Source organism: Schistosoma mansoni, chromosome 2 (genome assembly GCF_000237925.1).
Source record: "Schistosoma mansoni strain Puerto Rico chromosome 2, complete genome".
Lineage (NCBI taxonomy): Eukaryota > Metazoa > Platyhelminthes > Trematoda > Strigeidida > Schistosomatidae > Schistosoma > Schistosoma mansoni.
The window spans coordinates 26,554,379-26,570,568 of record NC_031496.1 but is presented as its reverse complement, the minus strand read 5'-3'; the positions used below and the strand labels follow the sequence as shown (position 1 = coordinate 26,570,568).

At 43.4% G+C, this 16,190-nt stretch overlaps 1 protein-coding gene and 2 non-coding genes across 3 annotated transcripts; 2 read left to right on the top strand and 1 right to left on the bottom strand.

Moving 5' to 3' along the window:
• Window positions 1-6,608: 6,608 nt before the first annotated feature.
• On the top strand, window positions 6,609-6,678 carry Smp_tRNA_00199_Gly_CCC.1.1. The gene has a single exon. It is a non-coding gene (tRNA).
• Window positions 6,679-7,526: 848 nt separating this feature from the next.
• Window positions 7,527-7,850, bottom strand: Smp_187950 (hypothetical protein; the record flags this gene model as incomplete). Its single annotated transcript, XM_018796233.1, has 3 exons — window positions 7,527-7,545; window positions 7,667-7,670; window positions 7,703-7,850. The coding sequence occupies 3 exons, from the start codon at window positions 7,848-7,850 to the stop codon at window positions 7,527-7,529; spliced, it is 171 nt and encodes a 56-aa protein (XP_018650466.1).
• A 710-nt stretch (window positions 7,851-8,560) lies between these two features.
• Smp_tRNA_00271_Gly_CCC.1.1 lies at window positions 8,561-8,630 on the top strand. Its single transcript has one exon. It is a non-coding gene (tRNA).
• The last annotated feature ends 7,560 nt before the right edge of the window (window positions 8,631-16,190 follow it).

Sequence of the window (16,190 nt, the reverse complement as noted above, 5' to 3'; positions counted from 1 at the left end):
GATTCGTTGTATTGTCAAGTTATAATCAATAATAAAATAGATCGTGTGAATAAAATGTGTAGTAGGAGAATTTTGTTTGGATAGTGGCGATGATGTTATGTGCTTATGATATGTAATAAGAGATGTGTTGTCAAGGTAATTATGACAAAAAATCCATATTAGTTGGGAAAGATGAGTGTTTAGATTATGAAAGAGGTATGGTAGATATAAAGACAAGGGATTTGGGGGTGGGTAAGAGGTTTATAGTATCCAGTTCAGGTATATGGTCATTCAGTTATAGTAAACAGCGGCCGAACTTATCTCTTTTGGATGTATGAATTTGACATTTTTGGAGTTGATCCGGATGTCTTCAGTTATGTATAAGAGTCGTAATGTAGCTCGTTGAAGGGGATTACTTGATACAAAACAAAAAACTTTTAAAACGATGTTCACTATCCATCAGGTGAGGAAAGATAGTGTTGTCTATAGATTTCGTTACACTCTCTCAACCAACCGGGTATATGTTTGCGCGCACAATAGGATAAATTCCTTTGAGCACCGACTACGTTTAGTTGGTATACACAAATGCAGGAGCCCATCACCGCGCCGTTGTGTAAGTAATACTTTAGTTGAGAAGAGTTTTGTAATTTGGCCAGATCGAACGACCAAAGCCTGGTTAACCAAAAACTGAACTTGAGCCGACAGTTAAGTTCCTATTGGTCCGTCAATCACAAGCTTTTATATATGGACCGTCTTGTGTTCAAAAGTAAAGCCCAGCCTCCAACATATTTATAATTCAAACAGAAGCAGCTCATGTACAGTCAAACCGGACGAAATCATATCATGAATTGAAACATTGCTTACGCCTGTTACCCCTCATGGATGAGCATAGGCTGCACACCCGCTTTCTCCATCCAACCCTGTCCTGGGCAAACCCTTCCAGATAACATCCATCCTTTTCATATTTGCTTCTATTTACCGACGTAATGTGTTCTTTGGCCTTCCGCTTTTCCGCTTCCCTTCCGGATTCCAAGTTAGGGCTTGCCTTGTAATGCATATTAGTGATTTCCTTAATGTATGTCCGATCCACTTCCAATGTCTTTTCGTAATTTCCTCTTCAGCTGGAAGCTGATTTGTCCCCTCCCATAAAACGTTGTTGCTGATAGTATCCGGCCAGTGAATGTTGAGTAATTTGCGTAGACAATTGTTTATAAATACTTGTACAAACTTGAAGATGGATGTAGAAGTTCACCACGATTCAACTCCCTACAGTAGGACTAACTGTCTTGAGGTAAATATTTCATATTGGTTGATAGATGTTAAGAGTTCCATATGTTCTACCAATATAAGAATGCGAGCCTTGCTTTCACAATACTAACCTTCATATCTGCATTAGATCATGCGGATAAAACTCCGGCTCGGCGCACAGCTTTTATCAAAACCACGTGAAACAGTCGACAGACAGAGATGGATCCGGAGCATGCCATAGTTTTCAGAGTGGATGAGTCGTATATTTGAAAATGACCAATCGACTAACCGAACAATTGCCCACCTGTCCATCCATCTCTCTGACCAACCTCCTGACTTACTGAATCACTGACTGATCAACTGAACGATATTAAGCATGTGTACTGATGTGAGTGAGTGGTCGATTCGGAGTTCATGTGTTTGCGTGCATTTGAACATAGACGTCAACATGTGCAGTTGTGGCTGATTAACTGACAAACAATCAATGGGATATGAAATATATCTGTATTTGTGAGTGTGGGGGAGAGAGAGTATTGGTATTAGTGTCAGTATGAAATAGGTCGACAGATGAGAATGGAGAGACAAATCTACAGTGGGTGTACGTGCGTGTGTATTTGACGCTTTAAGTTTTGCAAAAAAACAAGCACACATGCACACACAATCGCTGTACAAAATAGGGTGGTAGTCGTCCAACTTGTGAAAACGTTCATCAGCACATTGATAAGAGTTGGTTCTAGTGAACACACAGATCCTTCAAATGTGACCATCACGCACAAATCACCAACACGATATGGCATACAAAGAAGTAAGCTTTGAAAATCGGTATGTTTCGCTTCCTATTGTAGCAATGAGAGAATAGGAAAGTGATACAGACCAATTGTTTATTCGCTTTTGAATACATGAGATCTCCGGAGATGGACTTGTGAATGTGACCGGCACATCATCATTCAGTTGACCCCTGATCACCCTCGAGATCTTGAGGTGTGAGATGGAGTCACGAAGTCATGTGAGATATTATCTCAATGAGAATAGAACCACCACACAGATTCGATGTGGATGTGGAGTAGGACGCAGCATCCAGAGGAGGACGTTGCCATAAAATCAAAAACAAACTAAACGCTTGAAAGATGATGCATAGAAAATCGGTGCTGTGATGAAGAGTCGTATGAGAGATTCGGGTGATCTGTGATCTGCAAACCGAATTGAGGTTAATTTGGAGAAAGCTCTGTAAGATAGTGAGTGACCATTGTACCCGATTCTGTAGAATCGGGTTAGTTGAATATTTTAGGTACGAGAACATAAGCAGGAGGATGTGTCTGTGAATATGTGTAATATTTGAGTGTTAGAGGGTTCCTCATTTCGATGGACAGGTGCGGATGATAAGAAGAATGAAGAAGGATACTGTGTTTGTTTCTATGATTGACGTTGAAGTTTGACGAGTTGTGACGTGTTAAAATAGTGAGGGTGGGCGCGCGCGCGCCGGTAGTGTAGCGGTATCATGCAACCCTCCCACGGTTGTGACCCGGGTTCGACTCCCGGCCGGCGCACAGCTTTTATCTAAACCACTCACATCACTCGTATTCATCTCATTCGTACGAATTCCACACACCAACTCCACATACCACTCTGTGATCAACGATCGAGGAGATTGGACAATCTGGACGACTGACTACAACTGCACAGTGAGGTCGGACAAGACGGAACACCACACACTGTGCCGCGTGCTCCCGTGTCCCGTGCTCGTGTTCGTGCACAGTGACATGTGGTCGACAGTAACTGAGACCAGGTCATTAACAATGAGTTCGGGGACGACTATAATTCGTGGTGGGTCGAATTGTCACTAAAAGACTACATCTCAATGTTGTCCAGTTGTGAACTGAGTCTCGTTAATATGGTAAATATCTGGACATGCAATAAATTGTGTATGACGACTCACACGAATATTTGTATTCTGAAATGTAGTAAGGCGTTTCGTGCATGATTGCACAAGCTTTCATGTATGCAGACAGGTGTATGTGTGTCTGCGTATGGTTGTTTGGTGAGTGTGTCTGAGACTATGTGTTTAAACGCGAGTGCTGAGATTTATTCGCTTGTGAGATACACGTGAAGTGAATATGAAGTAGTCAGGAGATCTGTGGGATCTCGGCGCGTGAAACAGTCGACAGACAGAGATGGATCCGGAGCATGCCATAGTTTTCAGAGTGGATGAGTCGTATATTTGAAAATGACCAATCGACTAACCGAACAATTGCCCACCTGTCCATCCATCTCTCTGACCAACCTCCTGACTTACTGAATCACTGACTGATCAACTGAACGATATTAAGCATGTGTACTGATGTGAGTGAGTGGTCGATTCGGAGTTCGTGTGTTTGCGTGCATTTGAACATAGACGTCAATATGTGCAGTTGTGGCTGATTAACTGACAAACAATCAATGGGATATGAAATATATCTGTATTTGTGAGTGTGGGGGAGAGAGAGTATTGGTATTAGTGTCAGTATGAAATAGGTCGACAGATGAGAATGGAGAGACAAATCTACAGTGGGTGTACGTGCGTGTGTATTTGACGCTTTAAGTTTTGCAAAAAAACAAGCACACATGCACACACAATCGCTGTACAAAATAGCGTGGTAGTCGTCCAACTTGTGAAAACGTTCATCAGCACATTGATAAGAGTTGGTTCTAGTGAACACACAGATCCTTCAAATGTGACCATCACGCACAAATCACCAACACGATATGGCATACAAAGAAGTAAGCTTTGAAAATCGGTATGTTTCGCTTCCTATTGTAGCAATGAGAGAATAGGAAAGTGATACAGACCAATTGTTTATTCGCTTTTGAATACATGAGATCTCCGGAGATGGACTTGTGAATGTGACCGGCACATCATCATTCAGTTGACCCCTGATCACCCTCGAGATCTTGAGGTGTGAGATGGAGTCACGAAGTCATGTGAGATATTATCTCAATGAGAATAGAACCACCACACAGATTCGATGTGGATGTGGAGTAGGACGCAGCATCCAGAGGAGGACGTTGCCATAAAATCAAAAACAAACTAAACGCTTGAAAGATGATGCATAGAAAATCGGTGCTGTGATGAAGAGTCGTATGAGAGATTCGGGTGATCTGTGATCTGCAAACCGAATTGAGGTTAATTTGGAGAAAGCTCTGTAAGATAGTGAGTGACCATTGTACCCGATTCTGTAGAATCGGGTTAGTTGAATATTTTAGGTACGAGAACATAAGCAGGAGGATGTGTCTGTGAATATGTGTAATATTTGAGTGTTAGAGGGTTCCTCATTTCGATGGACAGGTGCGGATGATAAGAAGAATGAAGAAGGATACTGTGTTTGTTTCTATGATTGACGTTGAAGTTTGACGAGTTGTGACGTGTTAAAATAGTGAGGGTGGGCGCGCGCGCGCCGGTAGTGTAGCGGTATCATGCAACCCTCCCACGGTTGCGACCCGGGTTCGACTCCCGGCCGGCGCACAGCTTTTATCTAAACCACTCACATCACTCGTATTCATCTCATTCGTACGAATTCCACACACCAACTCCACATACCACTCTGTGATCAACGATCGAGGAGATTGGACAATCTGGACGACTGACTACAACTGCACAGTGAGGTCGGACAAGACGGAACACCACACACTGTGCCGCGTGCTCCCGTGTCCCGTGCTCGTGTCCGTGCACAGTGACATGTGGTCGACAGTAACTGAGACCAGGTCATTAACAATGAGTTCGGGGACGACTATAATTCGTGGTGGGTCGAATTGTCACTAAAAGACTACATCTCAATGTTGTCCAGTTGTGAACTGAGTCTCGTTAATATGGTAAATATCTGGACATGCAATAAATTGTGTATGACGACTCACACGAATATTTGTATTCTGAAATGTAGTAAGGCGTTTCGTGCATGATTGCACAAGCTTTCATGTATGCAGACAGGTGTATGTGTGTCTGCGTATGGTTGTTTGGTGAGTGTGTCTGAGACTATGTGTTTAAACGCGAGTGCTGAGATTTATTCGCTTGTGAGATACACGTGAAGTGAATATGAAGTAGTCAGGAGATCTGTGGGATCTCGGCGCGTGAAACAGTCGACAGACAGAGATGGATCCGGAGCATGCCATAGTTTTCAGAGTGGATGAGTCGTATATTTGAAAATGACCAATCGACTAACCGAACAATTGCCCACCTGTCCATCCATCTCTCTGACCAACCTCCTGACTTACTGAATCACTGACTGATCAACTGAACGATATTAAGCATGTGTACTGATGTGAGTGAGTGGTCGATTCGGAGTTCGTGTGTTTGCGTGCATTTGAACATAGACGTCAACATGTGCAGTTGTGGCTGATTAACTGACAAACAATCAATGGGATATGAAATATATCTGTATTTGTGAGTGTGGGGGAGAGAGAGTATTGGTATTAGTGTCAGTATGAAATAGGTCGACAGATGAGAATGGGGAGACAAATCTACAGTGGGTGTACGTGCGTGTGTATTTGACGCTTTAAGTTTTGCAAAAAAACAAGCACACATGCACACACAATCGCTGTACAAAATAGGGTGGTAGTCGTCCAACTTGTGAAAACGTTCATCAGCACATTGATAAGAGTTGGTTCTAGTGAACACACAGATCCTTCAAATGTGACCATCACGCACAAATCACCAACACGATATGGCATACAAAGAAGTAAGCTTTGAAAATCGGTATGTTTCGCTTCCTATTGTAGCAATGAGAGAATAGGAAAGTGATACAGACCAATTGTTTATTCGCTTTTGAATACATGAGATCTCCGGAGATGGACTTGTGAATGTGACCGGCACATCATCATTCAGTTGACCCCTGATCACCCTCGAGATCTTGAGGTGTGAGATGGAGTCACGAAGTCATGTGAGATATTATCTCAATGAGAATAGAACCACCACACAGATTCGATGTGGATGTGGAGTAGGACGCAGCATCCAGAGGAGGACGTTGCCATAAAATCAAAAACAAACTAAACGCTTGAAAGATGATGCATAGAAAATCGGTGCTGTGATGAAGAGTCGTATGAGAGATTCGGGTGATCTGTGATCTGCAAACCGAATTGAGGTTAATTTGGAGAAAGCTCTGTAAGATAGTGAGTGACCATTGTACCCGATTCTGTAGAATCGGGTTAGTTGAATATTTTAGGTACGAGAACATAAGCAGGAGGATGTGTCTGTGAATATGTGTAATATTTGAGTGTTAGAGGGTTCCTCATTTCGATGGACAGGTGCGGATGATAAGAAGAATGAAGGAGGAGACTGTGTTTGTTTCTATGATTGACGTTGAAGTTTGACGAGTTGTGACGTGTTAAAATAGTGAGGGTGGGCGCGCGCGCGCCGGTAGTGTAGCGGTATCATGCAACCCTCCCACGGTTGTGACCCGGGTTCGACTCCCGGCCGGCGCACAGCTTTTATCTAAACCACTCACATCACTCGTATTCATCTCATTCGTACGAATTCCACACACCAACTCCACATACCACTCTGTGATCAACGATCGAGGAGATTGGACAATCTGGACGACTGACTACAACTGCACAGTGAGGTCGGACAAGACGGAACACCACACACTGTGCCGCGTGCTCCCGTGTCCCGTGCTCGTGTCCGTGCACAGTGACATGTGGTCGACAGTAACTGAGACCAGGTCATTAACAATGAGTTCGGGGACGACTATAATTCGTGGTGGGTCGAATTGTCACTAAAAGACTACATCTCAATGTTGTCCAGTTGTGAACTGAGTCTCGTTAATATGGTAAATATCTGGACATGCAATAAATTGTGTATGACGACTCACACGAATATTTGTATTCTGAAATGTAGTAAGGCGTTTCGTGCATGATTGCACAAGCTTTCATGTATGCAGACAGGTGTATGTGTGTCTGCGTATGGTTGTTTGGTGAGTGTGTCTGAGACTATGTGTTTAAACGCGAGTGCTGAGATTTATTCGCTTGTGAGATACACGTGAAGTGAATATGAAGTAGTCAGGAGATCTGTGGGATCTCGGCGCGTGAAACAGTCGACAGACAGAGATGGATCCGGAGCATGCCATAGTTTTCAGAGTGGATGAGTCGTATATTTGAAAATGACCAATCGACTAACCGAACAATTGCCCACCTGTCCATCCATCTCTCTGACCAACCTCCTGACTTACTGAATCACTGACTGATCAACTGAACGATATTAAGCATGTGTACTGATGTGAGTGAGTGGTCGATTCGGAGTTCGTGTGTTTGCGTGCATTTGAACATAGACGTCAACATGTGCAGTTGTGGCTGATTAACTGACAAACAATCAATGGGATATGAAATATATCTGTATTTGTGAGTGTGGGGGAGAGAGAGTATTGGTATTAGTGTCAGTATGAAATAGGTCGACAGATGAGAATGGAGAGACAAATCTACAGTGGGTGTACGTGCGTGTGTATTTGACGCTTTAAGTTTTGCAAAAAAACAAGCACACATGCACACACAATCGCTGTACAAAATAGGGTGGTAGTCGTCCAACTTGTGAAAACGTTCATCAGCACATTGATAAGAGTTGGTTCTAGTGAACACACAGATCCTTCAAATGTGACCATCACGCACAAATCACCAACACGATATGGCATACAAAGAAGTAAGCTTTGAAAATCGGTATGTTTCGCTTCCTATTGTAGCAATGAGAGAATAGGAAAGTGATACAGACCAATTGTTTATTCGCTTTTGAATACATGAGATCTCCGGAGATGGACTTGTGAATGTGACCGGCACATCATCATTCAGTTGACCCCTGATCACCCTCGAGATCTTGAGGTGTGAGATGGAGTCACGAAGTCATGTGAGATATTATCTCAATGAGAATAGAACCACCACACAGATTCGATGTGGATGTAGAGTAGGACGCAGCATCCAGAGGAGGACGTTGCCATAAAATCAAAAACAAACTAAACGCTTGAAAGATGATGCATAGAAAATCGGTGCTGTGATGAAGAGTCGTATGAGAGATTCGGGTGATCTGTGATCTGCAAACCGAATTGAGGTTAATTTGGAGAAAGCTCTGTAAGATAGTGAGTGACCATTGTACCCGATTCTGTAGAATCGGGTTAGTTGAATATTTTAGGTACGAGAACATAAGCAGGAGGATGTGTCTGTGAATATGTGTAATATTTGAGTGTTAGAGGGTTCCTCATTTCGATGGACAGGTGCGGATGATAAGAAGAATGAAGGAGGAGACTGTGTTTGTTTCTATGATTGACGTTGAAGTTTGACGAGTTGTGACGTGTTAAAATAGTGAGGGTGGGCGCGCGCGCGCCGGTAGTGTAGCGGTATCATGCAACCCTCCCACGGTTGTGACCCGGGTTCGACTCCCGGCCGGCGCACAGCTTTTATCTAAACCACTCACATCACTCGTATTCATCTCATTCGTACGAATTCCACACACCAACTCCACATACCACTCTGTGATCAACGATCGAGGAGATTGGACAATCTGGACGACTGACTACAACTGCACAGTGAGGTCGGACAAGACGGAACACCACACACTGTGCCGCGTGCTCCCGTGTCCCGTGCTCGTGTCCGTGCACAGTGACATGTGGTCGACAGTAACTGAGACCAGGTCATTAACAATGAGTTCGGGGACGACTATAATTCGTGGTGGGTCGAATTGTCACTAAAAGACTACATCTCAATGTTGTCCAGTTGTGAACTGAGTCTCGTTAATATGGTAAATATCTGGACATGCAATAAATTGTGTATGACGACTCACACGAATATTTGTATTCTGAAATGTAGTAAGGCGTTTCGTGCATGATTGCACAAGCTTTCATGTATGCAGACAGGTGTATGTGTGTCTGCGTATGGTTGTTTGGTGAGTGTGTCTGAGACTATGTGTTTAAACGCGAGTGCTGAGATTTATTCGCTTGTGAGATACACGTGAAGTGAATATGAAGTAGTCAGGAGATCTGTGGGATCTCGGCGCGTGAAACAGTCGACAGACAGAGATGGATCCGGAGCATGCCATAGTTTTCAGAGTGGATGAGTCGTATATTTGAAAATGACCAATCGACTAACCGAACAATTGCCCACCTGTCCATCCATCTCTCTGACCAACCTCCTGACTTACTGAATCACTGACTGATCAACTGAACGATATTAAGCATGTGTACTGATGTGAGTGAGTGGTCGATTCGGAGTTCATGTGTTTGCGTGCATTTGAACATAGACGTCAACATGTGCAGTTGTGGCTGATTAACTGACAAACAATCAATGGGATATGAAATATATCTGTATTTGTGAGTGTGGGGGAGAGAGAGTATTGGTATTAGTGTCAGTATGAAATAGGTCGACAGATGAGAATGGAGAGACAAATCTACAGTGGGTGTACGTGCGTGTGTATTTGACGCTTTAAGTTTTGCAAAAAAACAAGCACACATGCACACACAATCGCTGTACAAAATAGGGTGGTAGTCGTCCAACTTGTGAAAACGTTCATCAGCACATTGATAAGAGTTGGTTCTAGTGAACACACAGATCCTTCAAATGTGACCATCACGCACAAATCACCAACACGATATGGCATACAAAGAAGTAAGCTTTGAAAATCGGTATGTTTCGCTTCCTATTGTAGCAATGAGAGAATAGGAAAGTGATACAGACCAATTGTTTATTCGCTTTTGAATACATGAGATCTCCGGAGATGGACTTGTGAATGTGACCGGCACATCATCATTCAGTTGACCCCTGATCACCCTCGAGATCTTGAGGTGTGAGATGGAGTCACGAAGTCATGTGAGATATTATCTCAATGAGAATAGAACCACCACACAGATTCGATGTGGATGTGGAGTAGGACGCAGCATCCAGAGGAGGACGTTGCCATAAAATCAAAAACAAACTAAACGCTTGAAAGATGATGCATAGAAAATCGGTGCTGTGATGAAGAGTCGTATGAGAGATTCGGGTGATCTGTGATCTGCAAACCGAATTGAGGTTAATTTGGAGAAAGCTCTGTAAGATAGTGAGTGACCATTGTACCCGATTCTGTAGAATCGGGTTAGTTGAATATTTTAGGTACGAGAACATAAGCAGGAGGATGTGTCTGTGAATATGTGTAATATTTGAGTGTTAGAGGGTTCCTCATTTCGATGGACAGGTGCGGATGATAAGAAGAATGAAGAAGGATACTGTGTTTGTTTCTATGATTGACGTTGAAGTTTGACGAGTTGTGACGTGTTAAAATAGTGAGGGTGGGCGCGCGCGCGCCGGTAGTGTAGCGGTATCATGCAACCCTCCCACGGTTGCGACCCGGGTTCGACTCCCGGCCGGCGCACGGCTTTTATCTAAACCACTCACATCACTCGTATTCATCTCATTCGTACGAATTCCACACACCAACTCCACATACCACTCTGTGATCAACGATCGAGGAGATTGGACAATCTGGACGACTGACTACAACTGCACAGTGAGGTCGGACAAGACGGAACACCACACACTGTGCCGCGTGCTCCCGTGTCCCGTGCTCGTGTCCGTGCACAGTGACATGTGGTCGACAGTAACTGAGACCAGGTCATTAACAATGAGTTCGGGGACGACTATAATTCGTGGTGGGTCGAATTGTCACTAAAAGACTACATCTCAATGTTGTCCAGTTGTGAACTGAGTCTCGTTAATATGGTAAATATCTGGACATGCAATAAATTGTGTATGACGACTCACACGAATATTTGTATTCTGAAATGTAGTAAGGCGTTTCGTGCATGATTGCACAAGCTTTCATGTATGCAGACAGGTGTATGTGTGTCTGCGTATGGTTGTTTGGTGAGTGTGTCTGAGACTATGTGTTTAAACGCGAGTGCTGAGATTTATTCGCTTGTGAGATACACGTGAAGTGAATATGAAGTAGTCAGGAGATCTGTGGGATCTCGGCGCGTGAAACAGTCGACAGACAGAGATGGATCCGGAGCATGCCATAGTTTTCAGAGTGGATGAGTCGTATATTTGAAAATGACCAATCGACTAACCGAACAATTGCCCACCTGTCCATCCATCTCTCTGACCAACCTCCTGACTTACTGAATCACTGACTGATCAACTGAACGATATTAAGCATGTGTACTGATGTGAGTGAGTGGTCGATTCGGAGTTCGTGTGTTTGCGTGCATTTGAACATAGACGTCAACATGTGCAGTTGTGGCTGATTAACTGACAAACAATCAATGGGATATGAAATATATCTGTATTTGTGAGTGTGGGGGAGAGAGAGTATTGGTATTAGTGTCAGTATGAAATAGGTCGACAGATGAGAATGGAGAGACAAATCTACAGTGGGTGTACGTGCGTGTGTATTTGACGCTTTAAGTTTTGCAAAAAAACAAGCACACATGCACACACAATCGCTGTACAAAATAGGGTGGTAGTCGTCCAACTTGTGAAAACGTTCATCAGCACATTGATAAGAGTTGGTTCTAGTGAACACACAGATCCTTCAAATGTGACCATCACGCACAAATCACCAACACGATATGGCATACAAAGAAGTAAGCTTTGAAAATCGGTATGTTTCGCTTCCTATTGTAGCAATGAGAGAATAGGAAAGTGATACAGACCAATTGTTTATTCGCTTTTGAATACATGAGATCTCCGGAGATGGACTTGTGAATGTGACCGGCACATCATCATTCAGTTGACCCCTGATCACCCTCGAGATCTTGAGGTGTGAGATGGAGTCACGAAGTCATGTGAGATATTATCTCAATGAGAATAGAACCACCACACAGATTCGATGTGGATGTGGAGTAGGACGCAGCATCCAGAGGAGGACGTTGCCATAAAATCAAAAACAAACTAAACGCTTGAAAGATGATGCATAGAAAATCGGTGCTGTGATGAAGAGTCGTATGAGAGATTCGGGTGATCTGTGATCTGCAAACCGAATTGAGGTTAATTTGGAGAAAGCTCTGTAAGATAGTGAGTGACCATTGTACCCGATTCTGTAGAATCGGGTTAGTTGAATATTTTAGGTACGAGAACATAAGCAGGAGGATGTGTCTGTGAATATGTGTAATATTTGAGTGTTAGAGGGTTCCTCATTTCGATGGACAGGTGCGGATGATAAGAAGAATGAAGAAGGATACTGTGTTTGTTTCTATGATTGACGTTGAAGTTTGACGAGTTGTGACGTGTTAAAATAGTGAGGGTGGGCGCGCGCGCGCCGGTAGTGTAGCGGTATCATGTAACCCTCCCACGGTTGCGACCCGGGTTCGACTCCCGGCCGGCGCACGGCTTTTATCTAAACCACTCACATCACTTGTATTCATCTCATTCGTACGAATTCCACACACCAACTCCACATACCACTCTGTGATCAACGATCGAGGAGATTGGACAATCTGGACGACTGACTACAACTGCACAGTGAGGTCGGACAAGACGGAACACCACACACTGTGCCGCGTGCTCCCGTGTCCCGTGCTCGTGTCCGTGCACAGTGACATGTGGTCGACAGTAACTGAGACCAGGTCATTAACAATGAGTTCGGGGACGACTATAATTCGTGGTGGGTCGAATTGTCACTAAAAGACTACATCTCAATGTTGTCCAGTTGTGAACTGAGTCTCGTTAATATGGTAAATATCTGGACATGCAATAAATTGTGTATGACGACTCACACGAATATTTGTATTCTGAAATGTAGTAAGGCGTTTCGTGCATGATTGCACAAGCTTTCATGTATGCAGACAGGTGTATGTGTGTCTGCGTATGGTTGTTTGGTGAGTGTGTCTGAGACTATGTGTTTAAACGCGAGTGCTGAGATTTATTCGCTTGTGAGATACACGTGAAGTGAATATGAAGTAGTCAGGAGATCTGTGGGATCTCGGCGCGTGAAACAGTCGACAGACAGAGATGGATCCGGAGCATGCCATAGTTTTCAGAGTGGATGAGTCGTATATTTGAAAATGACCAATCGACTAACCGAACAATTGCCCACCTGTCCATCCATCTCTCTGACCAACCTCCTGACTTACTGAATCACTGACTGATCAACTGAACGATATTAAGCATGTGTACTGATGTGAGTGAGTGGTCGATTCGGAGTTCATGTGTTTGCGTGCATTTGAACATAGACGTCAACATGTGCAGTTGTGGCTGATTAACTGACAAACAATCAATGGGATATGAAATATATCTGTATTTGTGAGTGTGGGGGAGAGAGAGTATTGGTATTAGTGTCAGTATGAAATAGGTCGACAGATGAGAATGGAGAGACAAATCTACAGTGGGTGTACGTGCGTGTGTATTTGACGCTTTAAGTTTTGCAAAAAAACAAGCACACATGCACACACAATCGCTGTACAAAATAGGGTGGTAGTCGTCCAACTTGTGAAAACGTTCATCAGCACATTGATAAGAGTTGGTTCTAGTGAACACACAGATCCTTCAAATGTGACCATCACGCACAAATCACCAACACGATATGGCATACAAAGAAGTAAGCTTTGAAAATCGGTATGTTTCGCTTCCTATTGTAGCAATGAGAGAATAGGAAAGTGATACAGACCAATTGTTTATTCGCTTTTGAATACATGAGATCTCCGGAGATGGACTTGTGAATGTGACCGGCACATCATCATTCAGTTGACCCCTGATCACCCTCGAGATCTTGAGGTGTGAGATGGAGTCACGAAGTCATGTGAGATATTATCTCAATGAGAATAGAACCACCACACAGATTCGATGTGGATGTGGAGTAGGACGCAGCATCCAGAGGAGGACGTTGCCATAAAATCAAAAACAAACTAAACGCTTGAAAGATGATGCATAGAAAATCGGTGCTGTGATGAAGAGTCGTATGAGAGATTCGGGTGATCTGTGATCTGCAAACCGAATTGAAGTTAATTTGGAGAAAGCTGTTAGGATATTCACAAGAATATCCCAAAAATTATCTCGAATGTAAAATGGTATGTTTTCAGACTCTTCACATAATTCACATGTTATTTCCTATTGGCCATTATTTACAGTGTCCTAACTATGACTTTCATGTGTCGTTTCCCTATTGGTCAATTTTGAGTCGTCCTAATTATAACCTTCACGTGTCCTTCCTTTCCATTGGTTACTGTTAATAGTCATCGTAACTGTATAAATATGCCTTGTCTGTAAACCATTTTTTGTTTGCTGCTGACCCCATAAACAATTCTCATTTAACGGCTGTGTTCTGATTTATTGGAGTTGGGGAAGATGATGCATAGAAAATCGGTGCTGTGATGAAGAGTCGTATGAGAGATTCGGGTGATCTGTGATCTGCAAACCGAATTGAGGTTAATTTGGAGAAAGCTCTGTAAGATAGTGAGTGACCATTGTACCCGATTCTGTAGAATCGGGTTAGTTGAATATTTTAGGTACGAGAACATAAGCAGGAGGATGTGTCTGTGAATATGTGTAATATTTGAGTGTTAGAGGGTTCCTCATTTCGATGGACAGGTGCGGATGATAAGAAGAATGAAGAAGGATACTGTGTTTGTTTCTATGATTGACGTTGAAGTTTGACGAGTTGTGACGTGTTAAAATAGTGAGGGTGGGCGCGCGCGCGCCGGTAGTGTAGCGGTATCATGCAACCCTCCCACGGTTGCGACCCGGGTTCGACTCCCGGCCGGCGCACAGCTTTTATCTAAACCACTCACATCACTCGTATTCATCTCATTCGTACGAATTCCACACACCAACTCCACATACCACTCTGTGATCAACGATCGAGGAGATTGGACAATCTGGACGACTGACTACAACTGCACAGTGAGGTCGGACAAGACGGAACACCACACACTGTGCCGCGTGCTCCCGTGTCCCGTGCTCGTGTCCGTGCACAGTGACATGTGGTCGACAGTAACTGAGACCAGGTCATTAACAATGAGTTCGGGGACGACTATAATTCGTGGTGGGTCGAATTGTCACTAAAAGACTACATCTCAATGTTGTCCAGTTGTGAACTGAGTCTCGTTAATATGGTAAATATCTGGACATGCAATAAATTGTGTATGACGACTCACACGAATATTTGTATTCTGAAATGTAGTAAGGCGTTTCGTGCATGATTGCACAAGCTTTCATGTATGCAGACAGGTGTATGTGTGTCTGCGTATGGTTGTTTGGTGAGTGTGTCTGAGACTATGTGTTTAAACGCGAGTGCTGAGATTTATTCGCTTGTGAGATACACGTGAAGTGAATATGAAGTAGTCAGGAGATCTGTGGGATCTCGGCGCGTGAAACAGTCGACAGACAGAGATGGATCCGGAGCATGCCATAGTTTTCAGAGTGGATGAGTCGTATATTTGAAAATGACCAATCGACTAACCGAACAATTGCCCACCTGTCCATCCATCTCTCTGACCAACCTCCTGACTTACTGAATCACTGACTGATCAACTGAACGATATTAAGCATGTGTACTGATGTGAGTGAGTGGTCGATTCGGAGTTCGTGTGTTTGCGTGCATTTGAACATAGACGTCAATATGTGCAGTTGTGGCTGATTAACTGACAAACAATCAATGGGATATGAAATATATCTGTATTTGTGAGTGTGGGGGAGAGAGAGTATTGGTATTAGTGTCAGTATGAAATAGGTCGACAGATGAGAATGGAGAGACAAATCTACAGTGGGTGTACGTGCGTGTGTATTTGACGCTTTAAGTTTTGCAAAAAAACAAGCACACATGCACACACAATCGCTGTACAAAATAGGGTGGTAGTCGTCCAACTTGTGAAAACGTTCATCAGCACATTGATAAGAGTTGGTTCTAGTGAACACACAGATCCTTCAAATGTGACCATCACGCACAAATCACCAACACGATATGGCATACAAAGAAGTAAGCTTTGAAAATCGGTATGTTTCGCTTCCTATTGTAGCAATGAGAGAATAGGAAAGTGATACAGACC